The 25997-nt window shown below is 41.5% G+C and overlaps 2 protein-coding genes across 4 annotated transcripts in view; one reads left to right on the top strand and one right to left on the bottom strand.

Moving 5' to 3' along the window:
• itpk1b (inositol-tetrakisphosphate 1-kinase b) overlaps positions 1 to 18650 on the top strand; it is a 34131-nt gene extending 15481 nt beyond the window's left edge. Inside the window, exons 4-12 of one of the 2 annotated variants that reach the window (XM_039787120.1) lie at positions 236 to 361; positions 3247 to 3364; positions 10157 to 10255; positions 10536 to 10576; positions 10876 to 11041; positions 12307 to 12374; positions 13443 to 13703; positions 13844 to 14000; positions 15922 to 18650. In XM_039787120.1, the coding sequence (XP_039643054.1) occupies positions 236 to 361; positions 3247 to 3364; positions 10157 to 10255; positions 10536 to 10576; positions 10876 to 11041; positions 12307 to 12374; positions 13443 to 13703; positions 13844 to 14000; positions 15922 to 16241 (1356 nt within the window). In that variant the 3' untranslated portion in view covers positions 16242 to 18650. The remainder of the gene's footprint in view (positions 1 to 235; positions 362 to 3246; positions 3365 to 10156; positions 10256 to 10535; positions 10577 to 10875; positions 11042 to 12306; positions 12375 to 13442; positions 13704 to 13843; positions 14001 to 15921) is intronic. The other variant, XM_039787119.1, reaches the window with a different exon arrangement.
• Positions 18651 to 18849: 199 nt separating this feature from the next.
• Positions 18850 to 25771, bottom strand: plk4 (polo-like kinase 4 (Drosophila)). 2 transcript variants are annotated; one of them, XM_039787112.1, is made up of 15 exons: positions 25549 to 25771; positions 24546 to 24641; positions 24126 to 24221; positions 23316 to 23430; positions 22212 to 23193; positions 22035 to 22126; positions 21348 to 21697; positions 21132 to 21236; positions 20889 to 20991; positions 20652 to 20801; positions 20312 to 20540; positions 20118 to 20220; positions 19685 to 19807; positions 19493 to 19599; positions 18850 to 19372 (listed from the first exon to the last, which is right to left on the bottom strand). In XM_039787112.1, exons 1-15 carry the CDS (start codon positions 25576 to 25578, stop codon positions 19261 to 19263), a joined length of 2793 nt encoding a protein of 930 aa, XP_039643046.1. In that variant the 5' UTR covers positions 25579 to 25771; the 3' UTR covers positions 18850 to 19260. The 2 variants fall into 2 exon arrangements, with proteins under 2 accessions (XP_039643046.1, XP_039643045.1); XM_039787111.1 differs by lacking the exon at positions 25549 to 25771 and adding an exon at positions 24780 to 25077.
• Between the last annotated feature and the right edge of the window lie 226 nt (positions 25772 to 25997).

Here is a 25997-nt window from a genome sequence, read left to right as displayed (position 1 = left end):
AGATTTTCAGTGAACATTTTCACCTTTTTATTAGAATGGTGTACCACTGCAGTTTTATAAATGCAGTAAGTAACATAAGGCAATACTTTATTAGCCTTAAATAAAAGAAAATGTTTTTTTTCTGGATGATTGCTGTGGTAAACTAAACCATTTCTAAATGTGATGAATGAATACCGGAGTATAGCAGTGTTTTTGCATCATAAACCTTGACCCATGGCTGTTCTTCTCTCCATAGCTGGACCTCAGCCAGCCTCTGGAGGAGCAGGGTCCCCTGGACGTCATCATCCACAAACTGACTGACCTCATCCTGGAGGCTGACCAGAATGATTCACAGGCCGTGCTGCTGGTGCAAAGAGTACAGGTACTATATGCATCTTTATCTTGTATTTATGGGTGATGTAAAGAGTAAAGATACAGATTCAAAAGTAGAGAAAATGAAATTGATAATTTCCACTTCTTGAAAACTCTAGGGTTGTACACATGATTTGAAAATAATGTACATTTACATAATTACGTACTTTACATAGATATGGGAATGTATGAAAAATATTTTCTAAAAAATAATATCTCACAGGTATGGGTATCGGATCTCAATATTGTTACTGACGTGTCTATAGTACCAAGTATCAAAAACTGAAGTAGCGAAAGCTGGCATACAACGATCCAGTGATTATATGGCCCAGCAGATATGATATGGAACATTAGCTACACTCTTCAGATAATACAGTTGAAATGAAGGAAAAAGTGTAGAAGCACTGGATAGTAGTAGGGCTGGGCGATATGGCCTAAAAAAAAAATCCCCGATATTTTCACAGAAAATCTGATTTTAAGATTTAAATCGATTCTCTCTCTCTCTCTCTCTCTTTCTCTCTCGCACTCTCTGAATGACTCAGAGAAGCTGTAATCGTGATCAACGTCACGCGATTCTGTCAACGTGTTCCTGACTGCTCAATTAGGAAAGACAAACAGGAAGTTAAGTCAGTCTGGAGCAATCGCATACATAGCTGAACCTGGTCATTATGTTAACACAGGCTGCATTTGCACACTTTTATGGTACCTTAGGCCATTTCGAAGCGAATGCACACACCTTGTTTTTTGTATCTAGACAGGTTTAGGAAGGACAACAGTGGTAACTTTGTTGCAAGGCCCTTTACCTAATTGTAGCAGTTCATGCCCATTAATGGAGTTCACTTTGTTGATCTCTTAATCTCTATTATTCCAACCAGCTATGTGATTACAGGGTAGCATCAACCTCTTTTTTTTTTTTTTTTTTTCCCAGCTACATCCTTCAGGTCATTTTAGGGGATCCTGGAGCACCCAGTGTGTCCCAATCTTTATCAAAGGTTTCCTCCCAGTCTGCTGTGGGCATTACATCTCTTAAAGATGCCACCCTGTAAGCATTAAGTACCCAAACCACTTGGGCAGGCTTTTCTCAGTGCAGTTGGTAAATCAACAGCTCGGCTTCGTGGCTCATTCCTGTCTGTAACTGTTAAGTTCTGGCTATTTACCTGAACACAGCTGTCATCTCTGATTACATTTCGTTGAGATATAAGTGTTGGCGCATTTCTAATATGACACAGCTGTGATCATAAATAACCGTTTGTGTGGTGGAGGGAATAAGCCTTCCTCTCTAAAATACGTCTTTATTTTAAACAAAATGTCAGGCTGGGATGCACTCTGGTGATTCAGTGGCCTGAGGTGTGAGCCGTGTGCACAGCGGACACGGGACAAATATTATTAGCATGATCTTAGAGCTGCATGTAATGATTAGGACATTGATGATCATTGTAGTAATCTGTGTAGGAGGCTTTGGTTTAAGGAATGACCGATTTAGTTTGCTGACCTTTTGTATCTTGTACTGGCATCTTTGGCATTCAGTCAGTTTATCTTGTTGCCATATAGGTGCTACAAACATAATTAAGTTTCTAGTCTAGTGTGCTTCTCTGTGATCATATGGCACTCAAGCTGATGTGGTAAATCCCATCCATGTGGTTGGGGTTCATATAAGTGCTAAATATTATATACCACTTTAGGTTTGATGCCTGTGGCATCAGACATGGTTTATAACCAGTAGTACAGATTACATCCTCTACTGACCATATTCTCTGAGATTTGGAACAGCTGTTTTCCCTATGGAAACAGATCTGCCCGGAAAAACGAACAGAAAATGTGCAGCCTTAATATCCAGTCTCTTACACCCACACTGACATGCGTCTGGCTCTTTTCCTCTCTAACACCTGCTAGCCAGTGCTCATTTTCATCTCCCCTCCCCCTCTTGTCTGTGTTTAAATGTTTCTTCCTCTGGGATGCAGAAATCAGCAACTGACAGTCCTTACCAGCAGAGTATTCCTCTAAACTCCTGGAAGATTAGTTTGGATTTATTTTTTGCCTTACATAACCGCTCAACTGGATTTGATCAGCATTGCCCGTTAGATCCCCGCAAATCCTACAGATGGGTCCTTCATGTCAAGGCAAAGGCATTTGTTTACATGCTGCATGCGTCAGTGTTTGTACATATAAGAGTCAGTTCACAAATGGGATTTCTTTTCCCCAAGCTGTACATGTGTGTTTGATGTCAGACCTTGTCGCGTGTGTTTACTTTCAAAGAAACGTGTATGACCATGAAGCTGTGGTGTTTATAAAGGGCTGTGATGTGAGCGGGCAGGCTGGTTGTGTAATGTGCAGACAGCCAGCTCCACCTGAAAGCGTTTATGAGTCAGTAAAAAATGCTTGGAAGAGATGGTTGGCAGCGAAATCCACAAAGCAGGGATGGAAATGTGGAATGCATGGAGAGCTGCAAAGTGGAGAGGAGGTGGTGTGGGGACAGAGCCAGAGAGACAAGCCGACAAGAGAAGGGGGAGTGCAGTTATGTAAAATAGCAAACCTCACGCTGACCTAACAGCCGGCCATGCAGAGATGTAGTGATGTAACCTTCACAGGCCCGCTGGCATACATCTCACGCTCTCTCTAGCTCACACATATATACAGAGTGAGGAATGTTGACCCCTCAGTGTTTGTATTTATAGTTTGCCTACTTCAATATGTTTGTTTAACTGTGCGTGCGTGCGTGCGTGTGTTATGTTGATGATTTATTTTCTGTTGATAGATGAATGATTCATTCAGTCACACTGGTTGTTGCTTGTAGTGTTGCAGTAAGAGATGTAAACAATTTTTAAAAATATGTACATTATGGACATTAATGATGTCATAAAATACGTAAATAAAAATTGTTGAAATGTGTTTCAGGACTATATTGATGCCCATCCTGAGACCATCGTCCTGGACCCCCTTCCAGCCATCCGAACCTTGCTGGACCGCTGCAAGTCCTACCAGCTCATCAACAGGATAGAGAGCTGTATGCAAGGTGAGATGTTCCATGGAACTTGGTGACACTTGTGCATATCATGCTCCCACAAACTTGCTCACAATAACCATCTTAACGTATTGTCCGGTTAGCGACAGACAGCGCAAGTAGTCACTACGTCACCAAGGTTTCAGCAACACTTATTTCGTGATATGTGCAAATTTACACACAGTTTATTGGGTACATGTGTCTTAAACTAACGCAGTCTAAGGGTTCTTTCACACTTGTCTTGTTTACTTTGGTCTGTTTTGTTTGCCCCGCTGGTGCGGTTCGTTTGGGCAGGTGAGAACGCATCCATTGCACTAAGGTGCGAACCAAAAGTAGACCAAACAAACTTACCGAGACCTGCTTGATGAGGTGTCCTCGGTACGCTTTCAATTGAACTCTGGAGTGGTTCGTTTTGTGGTGAGAACGTGATCCGGCCTCGAACCGCACCAACTCAATATACTCTGCAAGTCTGAGCTAAATGGCTCCTGTAGTCAGGTGTGCTTAGCAGTCTGCGATGCAGCAGAGCATGCACACTGTAGCAGCTTGCAGTGTTTCACTCACAGAAATAGACCGCAATCATGCTCGCCATCCGCCACTCGTATCCCCGTGGTCAAATCAGCCGCCGCTAAAGTTGGAGTCAGACACCAGCAGAGCGAAGTCTCGGTGACCAGAGCGTACGTAGTAACGTTGTTTAGTAATATGCACTAGTCCACACAGGAACTTCTTTCTGCATTTACTTTCTTGCTCCCGCCCCAGACACATCCAACCAATAAGAGAAGTGAACATTGTTGCGTGATTTGTAATGACGCATTTTGGTACGCTTAGATTTTTCCAGGTGTGAAACGAAACCGAACCAAACTCGTCAACTGATTCGGACCAAAGCAAACAAACTATAGGTGTGAAAACGCCCTAATACAAAAGCCCTGCAATGAATTTTACCTTCATGAAGTTTATAATGTTCTTTGAAAGGTGTTGATTACATTTTATTGTCATTTTGGCCGCCACAGTTCTAGTCTTGCTGAATTCCGCATACTACTCGGAAGTGTGGGTAGACTAAATATTAGACACACCACTCCGTATAATGCAGTACAATTTAACAGCACTGCAAACTGCAGCCACCATAATGGTCAATCAGTCCCAAACAACAACAATTTCAACAAAAACTGAATGTAAAAAAATTCTGAAGGTAAATGTACTGCTGGACTGTTGTATTAGACTGCATTTGTTTTAGCTAGGTGTAACTAATAAACTGGCAACTGTTTGTTTTTTGCTGTGTCACTTTGCCGCGTAGAGTTAATACCCATTACCCAGCGTGTCATGGGTTTAAATTAGGAAAACCCCATTACTGTCTCTGTTCCTCTCCCAGTCCTCAATATTGTATAAACGCAGAAGACGTCAAACATAATAAAGGAACTGTTGATTCCGTGGACACTGCCTTCTTCCTCACGCAACATGTCTAATGTTATTAAAAGAATAGAGTTGTGGTATCTGCAGATTCTCTGTCTTTCCTCTTCACTTCCAGAGAGGAAACATGGATAACGTATGACGGCACTATCGCCTCTGTTGAATTGTTTTACATGATGCTTCAGAGCAGATGTTTAATTTTTGCCGGCAGGGTGCTATGCTATCATAATTCCTCTGCTCCCCTTTTTACGCAACAAATGTACCTCTATGGACTTGTATTGTACACTGTCCCTGTTTTAAATAAGCCAATAAATGAATGAAAATTATAAGCTTTGTTGTTTTCCCCTTAAGGCTAAATAACATACCAGTATGCCATTATTTATTATTTACGAGTACGTTAAAGAGAGACTTATCTCTATGCCCTGTCAGACCCTCCCACTCCTCTGACTGCTGCTCTGAATCTAGAATTGATTGCTTTTCCTTGGGTTCCCGGATGTTAACGCTGAATTTTATACATTTACATTTTGAAGCTGAATTTGGCCTATTGAATTTCAGCAATTTGAAAATATATTAGTTGAATTTTATACATTGTATTTTGCATCGGAATTTGGTATATTGAATTTTTTTACGTTGAATTTTTTATTCTGAATTTGTGAACTTAGAAAAATAAAGGTGAAAATAAGGTATTAAAAAATTTGAAGAGTAACATTCAGAGGCAAAAAATGTTGATACATAATTTCAATCCATAAATATTCAGCGCTAGAAATTCAATGGATTTTTAATTAAAAAATCCGATGAAACAGATATACTTCCATACACCTCCATTTCCCTCTGCCTGAACCCAGCATAAACCTGGCTCTGTGTAGGTTTCTCACTGAAGGATCAGAACTTGCCTCTGAGTCAGTCCAACACCTTCCTCTGTCACTGACAGCATAAACTAATCAGCAGGAGATGAATTTGGCTGGAGGTAGAGAAATGCAATGACGACAGGAACACGTTCCCTACCCACACTCACTGTAAACACACCTGTGACTCATCCACATTTCCTTTAACCCCGTACATGGCAGTGAACGTAAACCTTTTAAGTATTACTTCACTTTATCGTCCATGACTCTGAGGGACTGCAGTCTGGTGTCAAAGCATTACATGAGAGGCGTTTCAGCATGTCGGCAGTGTCATTAGTTTCTTAAAATAGATTAGAACCGCAAGAAGACGTCTTTTTATCTGAACAGACATGATGGCTGTTGCGTAACAAAGTATAAGCTGCATCTGTGTCTTACTGTGCTATATAAATGAATTGCCTTACTGTGTGTATTAGGTTTCAAGAGGAAGATGGCTCACTGGCTGCATTTATAGAAAGCTTCTTTTTTTCACCACTCTGCCTCCATTAATGCAAGTGGTGCTCCCTGCTCACACTTAGGCCTGCATACCAAACCTCCCAGACAATTGCTGTTGGTTTAGACACAAGCAGGGAGTGTAAGCTTTATAATCCTACACCACACCGATGTGATTGTAGAAAAAACAGCATGCGGCCGAGGATAAATAGAATTCCGTTGTGAGAAAACAAAAAGAGGGACTGAGAGAACAGGGTTAAGGTCAGAGTAAAATACGGGAGAGTGTGGAAAGTCTACCTTGCTTTCTTAGAAACAGCCATTTCCTCCTCCTTATCAGCAGAGGCCATAGAGTCCTGGAGCAGCTGCCAAGGCAACCCAGTACTAAAAGGCCACAGAGAGCCTGCCATCCTTCACAGTTTGCATTACTCAGAATAGTACTCAATAGTAGGAAGCACTTGAGGTACTCTTGTGCTTTCTCTGGAAACCTTATTTTAGCATATGAGGGGCTCCTTAATGCTAAGTAGACCCAGTTTTTAAATTAATACAAACTTAATGATATGTTTAATAGAAAATAGCCAGGCAAGGTCTACACAAGCTCTAATGGATCAGTGTCACTGGTTCATAGTTGTGCTTATTGAAACTTTGGCACTGCTCTGTTGTCTGACTTGCTTTTGTGTTTCCTATGTGAGCCAGAGCAAGGTAACTGTTTATGTTACTTGACTGGAATCGACTGGTTCTTGTGTATGCTTGAGTTTTGATATCTTGGACTGTTTTTATAGACAGAAACGGTCGTCAAGTCAACTCTTCTATAAAACAAATCCTCTTTTAATGTTTTAGGCTTATTCCTCTCTCGCTCAGGATGAACTAATTCTCCTGAATACAGGGGGAATTTCCTCTGAAACAAACTGAAACCTTTCTTGATTCATTTGTATATTAATCAGAGGTCCCTGTGCTAGCATTAATCAACGCCTCCGCGAGGACCAACAGAGCAAGTCTCCCGTTTATGCAAGTGATCAATATTTAATCATAGTTGCAGCATGAGAAAGACAAACACTGAGACACTTTAAGACCCAAACTGTCATCTAAGTCCAATGAGCCAAGTGGGCACACAGGATTGCCTAATAATGTCATAGCCAATAAATTATAGATATCTCATCAAAGTAGGGTTTATCTTTTTGCGAGAAAAAAATCTAATTTTTCTTTTCAAAATGTACAACGCGTAATTGGAGCTTAAGCCTCTTGGAGCGTGCCATTGAGAATTGCATTTCTCTCCGAGCATAGCCGTGTTTGGAGTTCAATTTAAAATATTGTGACGCAGAGAGAGCAGCGAGAGAGGATGCTGGGGTTTCTAGGAAACAAACTCTAAATAGCAACAGGAGAGTTCAGCCTTCCACCCAAACAGCACCGCGCTTTATGTAGCTTAATGTAACTTTTCTCTCTGCTGTTCTCAGCACCTAATGAAGTAATTAGAAGGAAGTTATTTAATTTGACTCTATTGAATTTGATGTAACATTGAGAGGACGGGGGCAGTTGGGGGCAGCAGCGGATGTCCCGATGAGATAAAAGAAGATGGGAAACCAAAAAAGCAGTGTAACTGGATAATAACATTTGAAAAGCATCTCATCGAGGAGTCCCGTAAACGTCGTCCTTGGCTCCACTGGGTCTGCTGTGAGCATGCAGTGTTTAGACAGAGCCAGAGATTGATCCTCCCCACCATCCCCTTCACCCCCTTATCCCTAAAGCGTCAACCAGAGCCAAGCATGCACGCTATTACAAACTTGGCCACACTCTCCATTCCCTGATCTCTTTATTATAAATCCTTAACTTGGAGCCTGAAATGTTTTCCATTTGACAAGGTTAAGATTCTTTTGATCGTTTTTTGTTTGACAAAATTTAGCGCTATCGGTCTTTGTGAAATCAGTGATGTAATGGGGATATTTTCCTTACCGGACTGTTTTCTGAAAGACATTATGCTGCTATTCCTGGCCTGCTAAAATAACAGCAATATTATTAGCGTGGCTGTAGCCAGTAAACAGATGACTGATGGGTAACCGTCCAGGCTTCCTGCTCCCAAAAGTGACTGGTTGTGCGTTTGTGCTTGCGTGTCTGCACTATCTGGCTTCTGTGGGAGGGGTAGATATCTGTAGGGCCCAGTGCACACCCAGAGTTCAACACTCAGCACTGGAGTTAATGTAGGCAAATGAGATTCTCCTGACCTCAGCACTAGCGGGAGCCGAGGGCCCTGCCACTGCTGAGGCCCACAGCACACAAAATTGGTGTGTTTCTATTGTTTTTGTCATCAGCAATTTGCCAGCTCCTGGTTTGGCCCCTTTGCTGATTTGCTGTGGTGATATCTCCAACCAGCTGCCTTATCACCCTCATGTACCTACTGTAGAGGGGAAATTACAGAAGGCAGAACATTAATATAGATGCATCCTGAGCCCTGATATGGTGAAGTATGACGGAGCTGCAGGATGTTTGTTATTTTCATTGTTATCGGAACTGCCCGACCTGCCGCTGCAGGATGTGATGTAAAAATATGATGTAAACAAACACGATGTGATGTAGAAACATGGTGGACATGGGTGAGTGTTTGTCTTGACCTCAATCATGTTTAATTAAGGTATGGCTAAGTTTATTTTGCCTAACCTGCTTTGTTTGCGGTTTGGGCATCCAGTGAGCTATCAATCACGCCTGTCAGTCAGGTGATGTATCTGATGAGTCTGTAATGTCAGCTGGTTTGACCTGTGTGTTGTTCCTCATGAGATTGCGTGTCTTCCTGTATTTCAGCATGTTCCTGTGTGTATGTGTGCGGTTTAGGAGGAGCAGAAGGGCCTGGCAGCTTTCTGCTTTATTTATATGACAGGAGTCATTTGTCCCCTTGGGCATCAGATGTCCTCTGCTGTGTTTGTTGTCTAAACCTGTCACAAGGATGAAATATAAATCTAATTATTTGGCCAAATTAAATAAGGTGTCTGCATGTGTGAAAGACTAATCTGCTCCCCATGTCGAAAACAGGTCTTGAGCATGTGCTGACCGTAATCTTTTTCTACTGTAAGTAGGCTATGCATGATACCAGAATGAATAGTGTCAAGTGTTCCAATTCAGGAAGAAAATGACTTAGCTTAAACATTACTTTGCCAATCTAAATGTAATTACTAGTATATCATATGAATTGATAAAAATGCTTTTCAAGGGTGTAAATTGAACCTGAACAATTAGTTTATTGACAGAAAAATAATCGACAATGCTTTTCTCTATTTTATATCATTGGAAATTTAATATTTAGGGGTTATAGACTGAAGGTCGAATAAAACAAGCAACTTGAAGATGTCACCTTTTAAGGTACTATATGTAGCATTTCTGCATTAAAATGTCTAAAAACAACTATACCTACAGTATGTCATATGTTGTTGAGTTGTGTACTTAACTATCCCAAATGTTTGCAACAATTTTCAAACCCAGAGAAATCTGTGATTTTATTTCTGACATGGGACGTTTCGTTTACCCCCCTGCCAGTGGCGTCTTATAACCTTTGACCCCTCTAGTTACTTGTAACTTCTGTCAAAACATGAGCACCCAGATGATACGTTCGAGAGTAATTGTAAATCATACAATGTCAGAGAGTTATACTCAGTAACCGTAATACTGCTTTTTTTTTTTTTCAGCGATGGTGTTTAACAATGAAAACTACAACTCCCATAATTCCATGCAACTTTACAATGTCATCAAAAGTCTGTGTTTACCATCCATTGTCTTGATTGAAAGACCCCTAGCAGCAGAAAATTACATATTGTACGTTTAGGCTCTGGGAAATTGGGATTTTTTATTTTATATACCAGGCAATCAATTAATAAAAAAAAAGATCAACTGATTAGTTGATAAAGAAAATAATCATTAGTTGCACCCCTAGTGTAATTCTCTCGCTTTCTAGAAGCCCACACTAGGGAAAATATCTGACAATCATTTGTCATCATTATTTCTGTTAAACTGAAATTTTCCAAGACCTTTGGAGTCTCTAACTCTTCTAATTCCCTCCACCTTCTTTTACTTTTCTTTTTATTAGATGAAAGGATTTGCTCTCCTCCATTCATGGTCCTGAACACGGAGTGCAGCCCAGATGTGCTGGAGCAGATCAAGAGGCAAGGACTCACATTCCCCTTCAGTAAGTGTTTTCTTTTTACCTCCGTCATCCTCTAGATATTGATGACTTAAATCTATACTCCACATACATTATTTAGATCTAATATAGTACTGTTGACCACTAATTGTACTTGTACTGTACCTGTCTCACATTTCTGTGTTCACTGTCAAATTGTAAAAAAACAAAAAACCTTCGTGTGAGAGGTTTTGTTCCCCTGCTGAAATTACATGACTGCGCTACAGTATTATAAGTAAGGTTACAGTGCTAAATTCTCTTTTCCTCGCCTTTCTTTCTTCCTCAGTTTGCAAAACACGGGTGGCTCATGGAACCAACTCCCACGAGGTAATAGGCCACAGGGCTCACAGGTCACTCACACCCTCCACAGTTTGCTTTGTGTGACTGTGAGCAGTAAAACAAGTCCAGACAATAAAATCAGATAAAGTGCTGTGCCTCATGTATCTTTGTGAATCAGCTGAAATCAATACCCCTGTCAGGCTGGCCAAATAGTCTTCATTCCTTCACACTCACTGCATTGAATTAAGTTAGGATTTAACTAGACTTGTTGAACAACTATTTTGGTTGATCAATATTTTCCTTTTTTAAGTTTAGGCGTGTAATTTACTGTGTCCTGCTATCCACAGATGGCCATTATCTTCAGTGAAGAAGACCTGAAGGACGTAAAGCCTCCTTGTGTTATCCAGAGCTTCATCAACCACAACGCTGTGCTCTACAAGGTGTTTGTGGTGGGAGACTCCTACACCGTGGTAGAGAGGCCTTCACTGAAGAACTTCCCTGCTGGACCAGCAGGTAAGGAGACAGACAGGCGGAGAGAGAGACAGGCGGGGAAGTCCAAGGGCTGCAAACAGCCACACTCGCCCGACTGTAGAAGTTGCATGGCTTTTCCAAATAACCCAATAAAAGACCTCACAAAATGGCTTTATAGTCCCTGTGATTGGACCTATTCACCCTTTTAGGGGATGCAGCAGAGTGAAATTGAGTTTTGCCCTGTTGGTACATGCTGTTGAAAATAAATAAGAGGAGTTGTGTTTTTCACCCATAAACATGTCAGAAGCTTTACCCATGATGCAACTTTGAATACAAGGTTGTCCCCTGGCACAAATGTCTCCAGTATTTGCATGTAATACAGTAAAGGCCCTAATGCAAAGCAGTTTCACCATCAGTGTAGTAGTCTGCTTTGTGTTAATAGTGCAGAGAGTACAGTTGCTTTCAGCCTGGAATGCTGAGCGGTGCAGCAGAAAAGCACAGCCGTTGTCAAACACATAACGCAGCATACCACAGTGTTACATCTGCACAGCGTTTAGATCACTGTGCTCTGCAGCATGGAGCTACACGTCGTGTTTTGTAAGTCCGGATGAAAAAGAGGTATGAAGATAAAGAGGTAGGGGTTAGTGTTTGGAAAGAACTTAAAAATAACCGTGTGAGAGATGTTCTGTCCGATCTATTCTTCCTCCCCATGCTTCTGTCGAGTTAAACTGTGGTTTGTTCATTCAGTGTGGGACTGAACGAGCCCATCTGGCTAACACTTCATTATCACAACCCTCTCCAAGCCGAGGGGCATATTTATTTGGACAGTGATGGAATTTACTTGTTCCCCTCCAACCCTCTTCCTCCCAACCAACACTCTAAATGTTAATCATTACAATGATAACAAAGAAAAGGTGCAATACATTCTGAAGTTCATCCCGTCGCATTTATCACAGCTTCAAAGAAAATCTGTGGCCCGAGCCAAACAACTTACATGTTGTATTGCTCATAAGTGAACACTCAACATGATGTCATTATGACTGAGTGGGTTAAAGATTAAAAGACGCCAGGGGCGGTTGTTTTTAGGTTTCCGTGTCTTTATACCAGGTGTTGAAATCAGTAATTGAAGACAATCGTTCAGTAAAGCTCTGGTTGCCTCATTACTCTGTGTAACCAGTTAAGTTCTGCTGCCACCTAGTGTCAGAGATGAGAAATGTATATAGATGACTGCACTGGCAACGCATGTCAAAGTGAAGTCAAAGCTCTTTAAAATTCAACCTCACCTTTTCCTCTTGTCTCTTTTTCAGACAGGGAAGCAATTTTCTTCAACAGCCACAATGTTTCCAAACCAGAGTCCTCCTCAGACTTAACCACGGTACGTCCACAATGTCACTGACTGCTATGCCATGTGATTTTTTTAAAAAAAAGAAAGAAATACGATACACCTTTATTGTTCCCCAGTGGGGATTTTCGGTTGTTGCAGCAGCAGCAGTACAATAGAAACAACATAGATAAATACAGATAATAATAATAATAATATAAAAAATAAATAAATAATAAGAGGTACATAATAGAAACTGTAAACTATAGCATTTGGAGACAAATTACATGATAGTGAGAGTAATAGATAGATAGAGCTATACTTTATTCAGCCCGAGGGAAATTTTAGGAATCCAGTAGCTAGACAACCGTAACACAACAAACACACATACACACATATATCTCACATACCTAAAAATCACTCACAGAAATTTAAAGAGTTAAGGGTGCTATGGTAGACTGTGTGCAGTGGTGATAGTGCAAAAGAGAACAGTGCAGGGATTGAACAGTGCAATAGCTTATTATTAAATATTAGTATTACTATTATTAGTAATAATAGTAGCAGCAGAGTCTTAATATAGAATACATTACATGGATCAATGAAACATTAACATAGTATATATGAAATAGTGAGGAAAATGAGACCTCATATAAGTTGCAGTAGTGTAATAATATAGTATAGAATAATTTAATATATAGTATAGTACAACAATATAACAGTATATAGTATAACTTGGTGTGTGATATAACATAATAGGTTGTATAATACTGCAATATAACATAGAATATAATATCTATATATAATATGGTATCATATGGAATAGTGTGGTGTATATAATCAGTCCAGCAGAGAGACAGTGGAGAGGAAGAGGTGAGTGTTTTGAGTGGCCCATTGTGGAGAAATGGCTCTGTGTGTGTTCTAGTCGGTGGTTAACACTGCAGTTGTACAGTCTGATAGCAGCAGAGGCACAAAGGAGCGCCTGAAGCGCTCAGTTTTTGAACTTGGGTGGGGATGATCCTGTAGCTGAATGAGCTGCCCATTGGCCACATCTCGTCATGAGAGGGGTTGTCTAGGATGGCTTTATTTTTGCCCATCATCCGCCACTGACTCCAGACTGTCCAGTTTCAGCCCGACCACAGAGCTGGCCTTCCTCACCAGCTTGGTGAGTCTGCTGGTCTCACCAGCCTTGATGCCACCGCCCCAGCACACCACAGCAAAGAACAGTGCGCTGGCTACTACAGACTGCTAAAATATCTCCACGAGCCTGTTGCACACACTGAAGGATCTGAGTCTCCTCAGGAAGAACAGTCTGCTCTGTCCCTTCCTGAAGAGGGCGTCGGTGTTGTGGGACCAGTCCAGTTTTTTATTGATTTGAACCCTAAGGTACTTGTAAGAGCCCACCCTCTCCACTTCCTCCCCCTGGATGGTAACAGGGACAGGGGCCTCCTATTCCTGCGGTAATCTACCACCAGCTCTTTATGAGTTTTGTTGCTAATAATCTTTAATATTTATGTTTATCTCAGAGAGAGAACGTAGAGTCTCAGCCACCCAGCGATGATGTCATCAGAGAGCTGTCCAGGTCATTGCGGCAGGCGCTGGGCGTGTCCCTGTTTGGCATCGACGTCATCATCAACAACCAAACAGGCCAACATGCCGTCATTGACATCAATGCATTCCCTGGTAGGTGCAGCCTCCCATCCATAGGGGGCAGGTTGTTTTATTTGTATTATGTTTATTTATAGTGACCTGTGGGGTATTGCACAAAAGCAGAATTTATAAATCCAGGATAAAGCGAGGCTTGACCTTGTTTAATCTGTGCTGTATGAAAATTGCTGTACATATTGTTGTTGTTAGAAGTTTGATGAATATATAATGGCAGTTGTTGAGATAATTAGAAAAGGCTGATACAGTTGCAAATGTGTTTTAAATGAAGTCAGTGATAAAGGACAATATCTAAAGTCCTATATACATGTGTGTGTTTCTATAGTGGTTCTAACAGTGGCAGATTGGTCAGAGACCAATACACCTTAAATTATTTTAGTTGATTTATTTATTTTTGTATTCTTTAACCATAAAGGATCATGTTTATTACTCTACCATGTGCATTGTATTTGCCATTCTTAGCACACAATTTGTGTTCTGTCCAGTAAACTGGGACTATAATTTGAGAGGATTGTACAATAATAAAAACTTATCCAAACTGTACAATCCTCCCTAATTTTAGTGTTAGTTCACTGGACCATTAACTATATAGTTTAGGCTGTACATTCATGAAACAACAGGGAGAGGACACCTCAATGGTTTTTGACCTTATATTTTTCTGGGGGGAAATAATGAATAGTATGTGTTATAGTCATGTTTACAGTGTGCTTTGAATTTATCACTTATCTTTATAGTTTCTAGATTTCAGAGTCCAATTTCTTCAGTGTCTTTCTTTTCTATGTCCATATATATGAGGAAGCAAAGCATATAATATGTAAAGAAGGAAACTCGGCCTCTTTTAAAAAAAAAAAATAAAAAAAAATAAAGGGGGAAAAAAGCGTTGCAGAAGCGGACCGACTGAATGATAATCTAAAAAAATATACATTAACAAACTACTGCTCTTAACTGAAAACTTGTCATTTGCACAAACAAACTGTTGTACACTTTGGCTTAAAAGTGAGCTGTGGAAGTTAATGTTACTTAGGAAATTTATATTTTAGCCCATATGAGAGAGAGGGAGAGATTTTGAGAGAGAGATATATATTTACACATCATATTCTAGCATTGTGTATTAGTGGTTGTAATTGATCTTCATGGTACATTCCCTGAGTAACATTATCTTCTGCTCACGTTTAAGGCAAAGAGTAGGCTACAACTGTTAATTTGTGCAAAGAATTAGCCTATCTCCTTGAATGGTATGATTATGACCATTTCAATTCAGAGCAGTGGTAAGTAAATGTATATATTTAGGCTACTTAGCTACGCATTCATCCTCTGCCACGCTTTCTCTCGCTGTTTCATTACAACGGCCGTGTTTCTTTTTTTCACTTCCTCATACTTCCATAAGAAGCTGCTTCTCACTCTGTGTAAAGGATGCACAATACGTATTCTCCATTTTAGCATCAGTAAATCTGTGATTGAGCTCCCGGTCTGTTAAGGAAAGCCATGAACGTGCATCTATCCAAATTACTTCATCCTGGCTCGACCTAGTCGCACCTCCTCCGTCGCCGTCGTGAAGCGCACCTAGGTTACACTCGGTTATCCTGGATTTATAAATTCTGCTTTTGTGAAATAGTGTAAACATGAACCGCAATCTTCTTCTACTAACCCTATTTTATAATGAGTACTGGATAGAAGATGGTTGTAAATATACAGCCTGGTTCCAGATCTCTGAAACGCTGCATACACCTGTTTATTTTTTGTTTTTTTTACTCCAATAATTGAGTAAAATCAAATGGCAGTTCAGTCTGATTATACTAAACTATACTATACACATATACAAAAGAAGAAAAAAAAATGCGACATAGCATGTAAACAGGAAAATAAACCTTGTAAACATTTGGAATCTGGTTCAAAGGCTGAATAAGCTGAACTGACTGATGTCCCCCTGTGTTGCCAGGTTATGAGGGCGTCCCAGAGTTTTTCAATGACCTCCTGAACCACATCACCAGCGTGCTTCAGAGTCACAACGCAGACTTCGCCCCTGCCAGCGAGCAGCCCAAAGGCCTGCCGGTTAGCACCACGGTACCGAACGCCGCCCCGGCGCCCCCCGGCTGCTGCAGCATGCTTGGAAAAGAGGCCAGCGGCAGCCCTTGGATCGTAGAGGGCGACGGAGGGCTGAAGGGCCCCCGTCAGAGACTGGGCTGCAACTCGGCCATGTCCCCAAACTTCCAGCAGCACTGTGTCTCCACGATAGCTACCAAGGCTTCCTCCCAGTGACTGATCCCCTGCCCCCACTCAGTTTGATCCCTGAGCAAAAAAAAAAAAAAAAAAAAGACGGATGACAATGGTGACAATAATAATGAATAATAATTATGATGTTAATGATGATAATATATCTAATCCAACAAAAAAAATTCACTATGTAGTTATTGAAAATGATGGTGATTGAGTGTAAGCTTTTTTCTCTCTGCCATTTTGTATTTTTCGTTTTGTCTAATGAGACTTAAAAGTACTGTAATGTGAACTTTTGGGAACTTTTGCCTAATAGCTGATTTTATTTTTTCTCTCTTGTGTGAGTTCTCTGCAATTAAAGGGTCCAGATGAGGTAGCTAATGGGAATGGCGGAATCAGGACTGGAGAAAGATGTGCCACTAGATGTGCAATGTATGATCTCTTGTATCTCTCACAAACATAAACACACACACACACGTACGTCTACATTGCGACGGACCGTACCAGTGATGTGTGTCCTTATTCTGGTCAATACCACTGACTCCTCTGCACAAAATGAGGGGGAGAAACGGTGGCTGGGCATTTGAACACTACTCCACAGATACTGGGCTGCTATGTGACTGTGGCCAACTGACGGCAGAGGACATAATGAGTCTGAACACGAATAAGATAGTTTTGGGTTTTGTTAGTTTGAACAAAGAGATAAGCCGTTTACTTTTCAGGGTGCCATCAAATTTACTTTGAGGGTGCTGCAGGAAAAAAAATCTTCAAAAGAAGAAAGTAAATCTCCATGACCATCACAATCACATTTTTTGTAATGACTGGTCCGTGTTTCTAGGTCTTTGAGTTTTTTTTACTGTATGTCAGAAGCCAGATGGTAGGTGTTCAACAAACAAACCGCGACCTTGTTGGAGTCCCAGTTTGAGTCACTCCGGTGCAGGAAGACGAGGATCACATTCCTTTTTGGGTTTGTGGATGTTTTCAGAGAATTCCATGATTTGTCAGACTTCCAGTGGGATCTTGTGAGATTTCTCACAGGATCACTTCATGGGTTTGTAATCTCCTTAAACAGACTTCTCCACATGTCTTTAATGCTTGTATCTGTAATGTGAGCAAACTACTCTCCTGAGGCCGACTTGACTTCTCAACAGACTCGGGGCTGCTGTGTTAATCAGAGAATCGTTTATCAGAAAATCAATTATTCCTATAAAATTAAGGTAAAAGTGTGTTTAAATATCCGCTGATTGGTATTGTTTTGATACCATTAAATGACAACAGTTCCAGATGATTGAGGATTTTTATTTTGTCTCTCTTATTTTGATTTAGTTTCACTCTAACAGCACTTTCTCACAAAATGTAGTTAAAGAAAGCTTCAGTCCAGTCGGTTCATTTGCTTCAAGCTGAACTACTCTGACTTTTGTTCCTGCTGCTGTATTTTTGTCACGTGTTAAAATCATTTGGAGGGGAAGTGTGGGGGGGAGGCAGTCTGGCTCTTGTTCCCAGTGTTCACTGTGAGATTCTTTTTTTTTTTTACTCCAAATTTGTTATCTTTGTCCTGATATCTACTAAGAGCAACTTTATTTTATTGAGATTGTATGTGGAAAAAATGTTTTATATAAATGAAATGAAAGCACAGGGATGTTTTTGAACCAACGGTGGATATTTACTATAGGTATAGTAAAATGCTGGGTCTGGTTGTACAGGTGGTGTCAAAGGGACAGATGGGCTTGTGGTCGATGCTGTTGTCTCCCTCTAGCATCTAGTGGGAAGGAGTGCCAACCTGCAAAATTTTGCATTACTCTGAGCCTGCTTCTTCATCTTTTGTCCCAGAGAGCTTCTCCTAGCCGTTTCATTTTCCTCCATCAGTATCCGGGGGACCTAACTGTCCTCTTGTTAGGCCTGTTATCGTATATAACGGTGTCAGAGCAGCCATCTCACCAGCATCTCTCTGGGACAAAAGAATGCCAATGATGTTCTGAAAGTTGGTCTTCACTAGACACATCCTATTGTTTCCACAAAACAGTTAGAATCCAGTTTTAATCTCCCACAATTTGAGTGTCATGAAGCAATAATAAATTCAGAATATAAAGGTATTGCAGCAGGTTCAGGGTAACCCCCCCCCAATTCCTCATCTAGAAAATGGGGCAAAAGGCTGATATCACTCAACTATATTGTGTGTCCTATGTTGTGTTCCTTATCATGCTTCTAAATGGGAAATAAATGGTTAATCCTACCCTTGGTCATGTCTGCAGCCCAGATGGTGTCATCATGCTCCCAGTTTTCCCCTGAATGTTTACTACTTGGGTGTCTTGTACAGTATGTGTATATGCCTAGGCTTACATCTGTACAGTATGTTTTGTATCAGTTCTGTAATTGAGAGAAATCCACAATTTTGTGACCTTTTTTTAATTGAATGGCCAAACCAACAGGGCAAAATAAACATGTGAAACCTTATCTGGCTCTATTTAATTCAGCTTTCTCTTCCCAACTGAGAACGTGTGGGTAAATGCCGTCATGTCTGTTTTGTAGGTTAACACAGAGTATAGTGAGGGATAATATCCTGCCTTATATTCACACCTTATAACTGTTACATGAGACCACGAGCCAAAATATCTTAATTCTCCTCAATCCAGTCAGTTGATCTCTTTTAGGGTCAGTATTAAATACTTTAATTTCTTTCTATAAAAATCCTTCATTAATATATCGAGCATAAAGAGAAGACTGCAAAACACAGTGCAGCATTTCTCCACCCAGCCTCCAGATGTTTATTGACTCAGTATTTATGAATCGCACATTTCATAGTTGGAGACACAGTAAAAAAGAAAAAAAAACAGTTCATGACAAACTTTTTACAACAGGACTGATTGGGACAAAATGGTTGCTTATTAAAATAAAAAATATATCTTTTCATAATCTTAGTCTTCTGTACATGTAAAGAACAAACAAACACAAAGATATATTTACAAGAACACCAGACATAAAAAAAGGTTTCTAATGCTACCTTCTGTTCCCTGCCAGACCAGGTGCTGCTGGGATGTTTTTTTTTTTTTTAAACCACGGAGTGTTAATGAGGTTTTAAGTGATGTGCTGTGGGGTTGGCCAGCAGTCCCAGGATGGTGGAGAGACAGTGCAGCTTCTCCTTGACGTGCTCCGGCAACTTCTCGTTCTCCTTATACCTGTGGAGAAGGCAAACGTTGAGTTGTGAGCTGTCCCCCAGCTGCCGCTGTCATAACAACAAAGCTGATAAACACACGAGCCCATAAAGTGACACAACACATTTCAGACGTGTTTTGCACCTTGTGATCCTCCCCTCTGGAGACGTGTAGGTGATGCAGGAAACTCCTGCCTGAACCACCAGCTGAGACCCGTCGTTGAACTGCACCCACACCTCTCCACTTGTCAGCTGCAGATACAAAAATCAGAGATTCAATCACAAAGACAATTCTTTGCTGACAATAGAATATTGGCTTAATTGATTCATTAATTACCTGGGATGCCCATCCAACATTGGGCACAAATATCGACTTAACCACTTTTCCTGTGTTTTGCACCGGGGAGCTTTTCTTACTCAGGCTGGCCGTGGTGAAATCAGAACCATCGTAGGAGATCATCTGAAAATGAGACAAATCTTGTTATAGTCTAGCTCTTGATGCCTCTTAACCCTTGTGTTGACTTTAGGTCAAATTGACCCATTTTCAATTTTTGTTTTATATCAGAAAATATGGGACGTAGAAATAAGCGCTGAAAATGTGTAGAAGAAAAATGTAACAATTTAAAACGTTGGAAAAAAAAAACAAAACTGGAAAAAAAGGCGTCAAAAACAAGAAAATAAGTGGGTTTTTTTCAAGGTTGACGGGAAGACAACACAAGGGTTAACCATCTGTTGGCATATCCTGAAGTGTAGGGCTGCGAGACACTCACTGAAGGAGTGATTTGTGGAGGTTGAGGAGGTGAAGCTGCGTCAGGAGGCACCGGGTGGGAGGGCAAGGACGATGAGCATGGGGAGTCTGGGTTGGCAGGTCTCCTAGGAGGGGTGACGTACACAAAACTAACATTAGCCACATGGGGCAACATTCAAAACCAAGAATAAACAAATAACAGCAGGGTCCTCTTACCTGCCAATAGTTATGGGGAAGAACGGGACTTTCTTGGTGCTGCGCTGCTCCTCTGCTGTGATGGCGGCCTCCAGGGACAAACACATGCTGTGGCCCTCATCAGACAGCTCCACATACAGCCTGCTCTCTGGGCTCAGGCCGCTCAGCCCCACCTCGCCCTTCACCGTGTACGACTTCCCGCTCTTCTCCACCACTCGCACCAGCTCGGACGTCTTGTGGGTCTTTGCTCCTACACAACGCAAGTGTTGATGAAGCATTACATAGATTAACTCAGAAATAAAAAGGTCAGTGCAGCTTCTCCCTCGGCTAGATCATGTTTCAATAAATACATTTTACTCACCATCGTAAAAGCAAGCTTCCAGGTCTGCATTGGGAGAGTTCTCCATCAGCATGACTTTTGCATACTTGGTGTAGAGGGTCACTTTTGGAGTCTTGGATTTCACCAGCTGCACAAACTTGGAGGCGTATTGGTACTTCTTCCAGTATTTTTCTGTGTCAAAAAATAAAATCAATGAACGTACAATTTCTAATCTTATACAAGCTGATGTTACTGGGTGTGATGCATCCGTCTAAATACCTGGAAGGTCATCGTAGCTACAAATCAGAATATCTTCTGGAGGAGCAGGAGGACAGTCCAGGACAGGAAAACCCTTTCCACCATTAGGCTGGTATATTGTCACCTACAGGAGGTGACAATAATACGTTTTATATTCTATTATGCCACCAGCCTTGTGTTATATCGAGGTGTTATACTACCCCCTACCAGTCACATATGGAACATTTCAGAGAGATACTTCAGAGTGCAATATAGTGAGCTCACCATCGAACCGTCACAGGAAATCCGAAGGACTTCTTTGACCCTCTCTTGACCACTTTGGCATTTTAACAACTCCATACAGACTTCACCTGTGTCCAGGACGCTCACCTGTAGGAAATACACGAAAAACAAATCTATTGTTTATTATTATCTCAACTGCTCACACAGTGAACATTAACGGAGTATAAAAAAAGATAAAAGTCATGTGCAATATCTTACAACAGCATTTTTGGTCTTCTGTCTGATGGGCTTCAGTCTGGACGCACACAGGGGCGGGACTATGTCTCTCAGCGTTTTCTTCTCTTTATCCACACTGGGTTTGGCTGGAGGGAGCTTTAACTCTCTGCCGTGAGGAAGTTGGAACTCTGCTCCAGGTATATTTTCCCGGTACGAGTTAGAGTTGGAGGGAAGGTTGTGGTGCATGTGCTGCTGGTTGTGGTGCTGAGGGCTCACACCTCGGCCCATGGGCTTGTCTGTCCAGGAATTGTGAACCCCCAAAGGTCCTCTGCTGCTATTGAAGCTGCCGCTGCTGCTGTGAGTGCTGCCGTCTGTGGGCCTCTGCCCAGAAGCTGAGAAAGAAATGGAATATACATTTGTAAAGATCTTGTCAAACAGGATGGTTTTAATTGTGTTTAGAGAGTTTTATACCACCATCATTCATATTCACTTTTTACAAGGGTGGCTGGAGTCTATGTTCGCCTTTATATCTAAGGGTAAACCTGCTACTAAAAATGGATCATTTTATTCACAGGCATTTGTCACTTGAGTGTCCCCAACCAAGTCACTGAACTACCTAAAAGTTGCCCTGAATTAGAACATTAACTGAGTGACAAAACCAACTAAATTAACAATGCTGAAAGGGGTTTCATACACACAGATAATCAAAAACACACACATCAATTTTACCTTCATTATTGAGCCAATTAGTAACTCCCTCCAGGTCTTGAAATTGCAAGTTTGGTGGAAGTGCAGTCTGTGTCGACAACAAATACCCAGAACTGAAACAGGAAGTGCAATCTGTTAGCCTCATTACATTTGTAAAAAAGAATAGAAGATCACATATACAGTAGACAGACTTCTTACTGTGGTGACTGTTTGACGGGGGGAGAGGGGAGCCTTCCATGCTCTGAAAACGGGTGCTGAGTGGAGGACATGGGGAAGACTGGTCTTCCTAAACCAGTCAGAGTCTCCTCTGAGTGGCACCTCCCCAGCTCAGGGTGACTGGCCCCCTGGCCTGATGCAGAAGAGCCCGAGCGATCTGAAGAGTGAGCTCTCCTCAGGAAGGGAGAAAGAGGCTGCCCACTGTCTCCACCATGAACCCCCCTGCTCCTGCCCTCTCTGGGAAATCTGTCCGCCGGGTGCTGCTGCTGCCACTGGTCTCCGTCCTCAAAACAGGCGCTGCTGGGTTGGCGTGGAAGACTCGGAATAGGCGCCATTCGGTTCGGCAGGGCAGAGCCAAGCATGTGCCTGGTTCTCCTCTGGAGGCGGCTGCTGCTGCTGGCTGAGGTGGAGGAGGTGCAGGCTGTGGAGATGGTGGCAATGCCGCTGTCCATGGATCCTTCGTCCTCCAACTCCAGCTCCTTGGTCCTGGCCAGCAGGCTCTGGGTCATAAACGGGTGGTCTAGCACTGCAGAGAGGCTGGGCCGCTGGGCGGGGTCCCTCCGCAGCAGCTGATGGATCAGGTCCTGAGCCTCTAGCGAAACATGGCTAGGCATTTCATATTCCCCAAGAACCACTTTAGACAGAGTGTGTTTGACCGTGTCCGTGTCAAACGGAGGGCGGCCCATCAGGAACGCGTAGAACATGCACCCCAGGGACCAGACATCTGATTCAAGACCATGAGCACTGCGAGTGGCCACCTCCGGGGAGATGTAGTTGGGTGTCCCGCACATGGTGAAGTGCTTCTCATTTGGGAGTTTGAGCTGAGTGGCCAGGCCAAAGTCTGCTATCTTAATGTTCATGTTGCTAGTCAGCAAAAGGTTTGACAAGGTCAGATCTCGATGCAGGATGCCGTGGGCATGTAAATACAGCATTCCTTTCACTATTTGATGCATCAAATGTCTCGCTGCGGAACACAAACAACAATTGTTTTAAAGGGCAGGCAGCCTGCAAAACTGAACCTCAGTTAACCTAGAACTGCAACATAATTCAAAATTGTATTTCTAAAGTAAAACAGTTCTTCCTGACCTTCATCCTCACAGAACGCTATCTCCTTCTCTTTAAGGTACCGACTCATCTCTCCATTGTGGCACATCTCCAACACCAAGTACACATAGTTGCTGTCCTCAAAGTAGTTGTAGAGCTTAAATAAAGACATGACATATAATACAGTATTTATTATCATGTCATAGTGAGAAGACACAAAAAAAAAAGTGCAACAAAATCTAGAAGTGTCCTGAGATAACTCCTGTTATGATTTGATAGTATAAAGAAAATTGAATTGAACACATTTGATCTTACAGGTGAAACTATCACATTCTTGTCTAAACTTATTGTATTGCTGTGGTCAAGAAAAGTTGTATGATGGATCAAATTCCCACCAGTATCTAGGCAAAGCAAACGAGCCTGCTTTCCTTGTTTATCTTAAAAGACACACTGAAGAGCGACAATAACACTGAACAAAGTAATTACAGAAGGTTGTCCACATTACGTAACCATGACAACGATAGCACAGAGCTCATATACACAAGAGTCATACACAGATGTTTGGGAGCAACTGTAAATGTAGTTTTTTTTTCATGTCCCAAAAAACAACTGCAATTAGTGCGGTTTGTCTTTAACCACAAACCTGGCACATCGTGAACTTACTTCTGTTTCTACTCAAAGTGTATTTCACAATAGAATTGTCTAATTATTGTTGTACATTTTACGTAGAAGAAAATAAGCCATTAATGTCGCACAGAACGTCTGCAGCTACAGCAGACTTTATGTAGTTTAATAATAAGCAACAGTAGTAAATTATATTATAAAAAAATAGTTGTGTCCAGCCAATGTTACCTCAAGTACAGAAGGATGTTTTAATCGGCAATGAATCTCCACCTCGTTTGTCACACGCTGGACCATACCAGCTTTGTGCATTGCTTTTTTGTCAATCTGCAGATGGGAACAACAGAGATAATTATACATCTGACACTCATCGGATCAACGTGCCATGTGTTACAGGTGGTTTGGTCTGGTGGCTAATAGTCAATCTGTCGCCCACAAAGACTGTGAACCATTCAGACCTCATTTGTGGGGAGTCGAGGGACCACAAGAAGCCCTTGGGAGGCAACTAAGGTCTAACAATCCAAACAGTTTACACTTCAACTGTCAGTCGCTGGCAACAGCTTGGGTGTTGGTTAATAGTCTACATTACTGGTAAAGCATGCTATAATAACTTAATACCACTGACTACAAGATAAATGGTAGGATTCTTACCGTTTTGATAGCCACCTCCAGACCAGTCTTTACTGATTTTGCCCGATAAACACATGCAAAGGAGCCTTTTCCAAGGAGGGTGAGGACCTTAAAATCCTACACCAGAAGACAAAAAGAAAAGAAACATTAAGTGGTACAAACAATACATTGTATTTGCAGAGAAATGCAACTAGGATTTAAAATGAATTTCATTTTGATTACGTCACAGACAGGATCTTTAAAAAAGCATGATACCTCGATCCTAAGATCCTGAGCATAAGATAAACATTTCTCCTCATCTCTGCTGGCTTGGCTGTCAGCAGAAAGGTTTCGGCAGGAATAGTAAATATCTTGATCAAACATCGTCCCTCTGGACTGCGACATGGTGGATGTAAAGCAAAACAGACAATCCCACGTCTACTAACACATAGCGTAAATCCTCCCACAACAAACGTTAACTGTCAAACAAGCCACCAACACCTGACGCTGTCATATGGCCAACCAGAACCTTTAATTAGCCCGGCTCTCTTCCCGCTAATGAGGACCACCTGGGACCGTCTCCAAGCAACATGTTGAATTACCAAACGGATGCACTGAGGAGGAACAACAGTGATTGTCCCGGGAGATCCAGGGTAATGTTACACGCTCAGGTACCGAGCAGCAAAATAACGCTGACAGCACCGAGAACACCGACATTAATAATAACAATAACGATAGCAAGTTAAAGTAAAAAAAAAAAACACAACTATCTAACGGTTAGCTAATTAAATTGTGTTAACTTAGCACCATATTGACGTTAGCAAAAAGTTAGTGATACATTTCAGTTAAACGTATCAAATTGAACGCTTTCTTGACACTTTAGACGTTATTGTGTAGCTAGTGACACACGTCTACACACGGCAAACCATCTATTTAACAGCTTAAGCCAAACTTCAATTTAGCTAGCTAGCTAACGTTATCAAACAGAGTTAACGTTAGTTTGGAGTTTTTAGCTTGTAGGCGTTAGCCCAACAAAGGAACTCACCTCAATTTTATCGCCGATAGAAACACTCATCGTGCCTGGTTATCGCCTTGCAGATGCATGCGAGTTTGTAATAATATCCCTTGATCGATTGAGTGCATCGATAGTCGGCTCATGAGTCTTCAGAGGGCAAATAAATGTTGTTCTTGTGTTCCCCTCCAAAACTTTGCCATTTCTTCCATTTTGAAAATATCCGCCCGTTACTCTCGTGGCTACGTCACATGCTACGTCACATGACAACAATCGGGATTTGCCACGCCTCCCATACAGAGTAGATGCTAGACCTCGTTGTACTCATATACAGTCTATGGATGTACTCCTAAACTATATTAAATTACTCATTAAAGTGTGCTTAAATGTAGAATTTTATTATACTGCTATCATAGTTTGAAGCTTGTACAATTAATTTTGTATCAGTAAAGCGTATGTATATATGTGTTCAGGTCTGTGAT

The sequence above is a fragment of the Perca fluviatilis genome, chromosome 20 (genome assembly GCF_010015445.1).
Source record: "Perca fluviatilis chromosome 20, GENO_Pfluv_1.0, whole genome shotgun sequence".
Lineage (NCBI taxonomy): Eukaryota > Metazoa > Chordata > Actinopteri > Perciformes > Percidae > Perca > Perca fluviatilis.
This window is presented reverse-complemented; position numbering and strand designations above follow the sequence as displayed.

Coding starts and splice junctions, on each gene's coding strand:
- plk4 (XM_039787111.1), bottom strand. CDS start 24,908: ATGTCGCAGTCCAGAGGGACGATGTTTGATCAAGATATTTACTATTCC. Junction 22,127..22,211: donor CCCGTCAAACAGTCACCACA/GTAAGAAGTCTG, acceptor TTCCTGTTTCAG/TTCTGGGTATTTGTTGTCGA. Junction 20,221..20,311: donor TTCCCCATAACTATTGGCAG/GTAAGAGGACCC, acceptor CACCCCTCCTAG/GAGACCTGCCAACCCAGACT.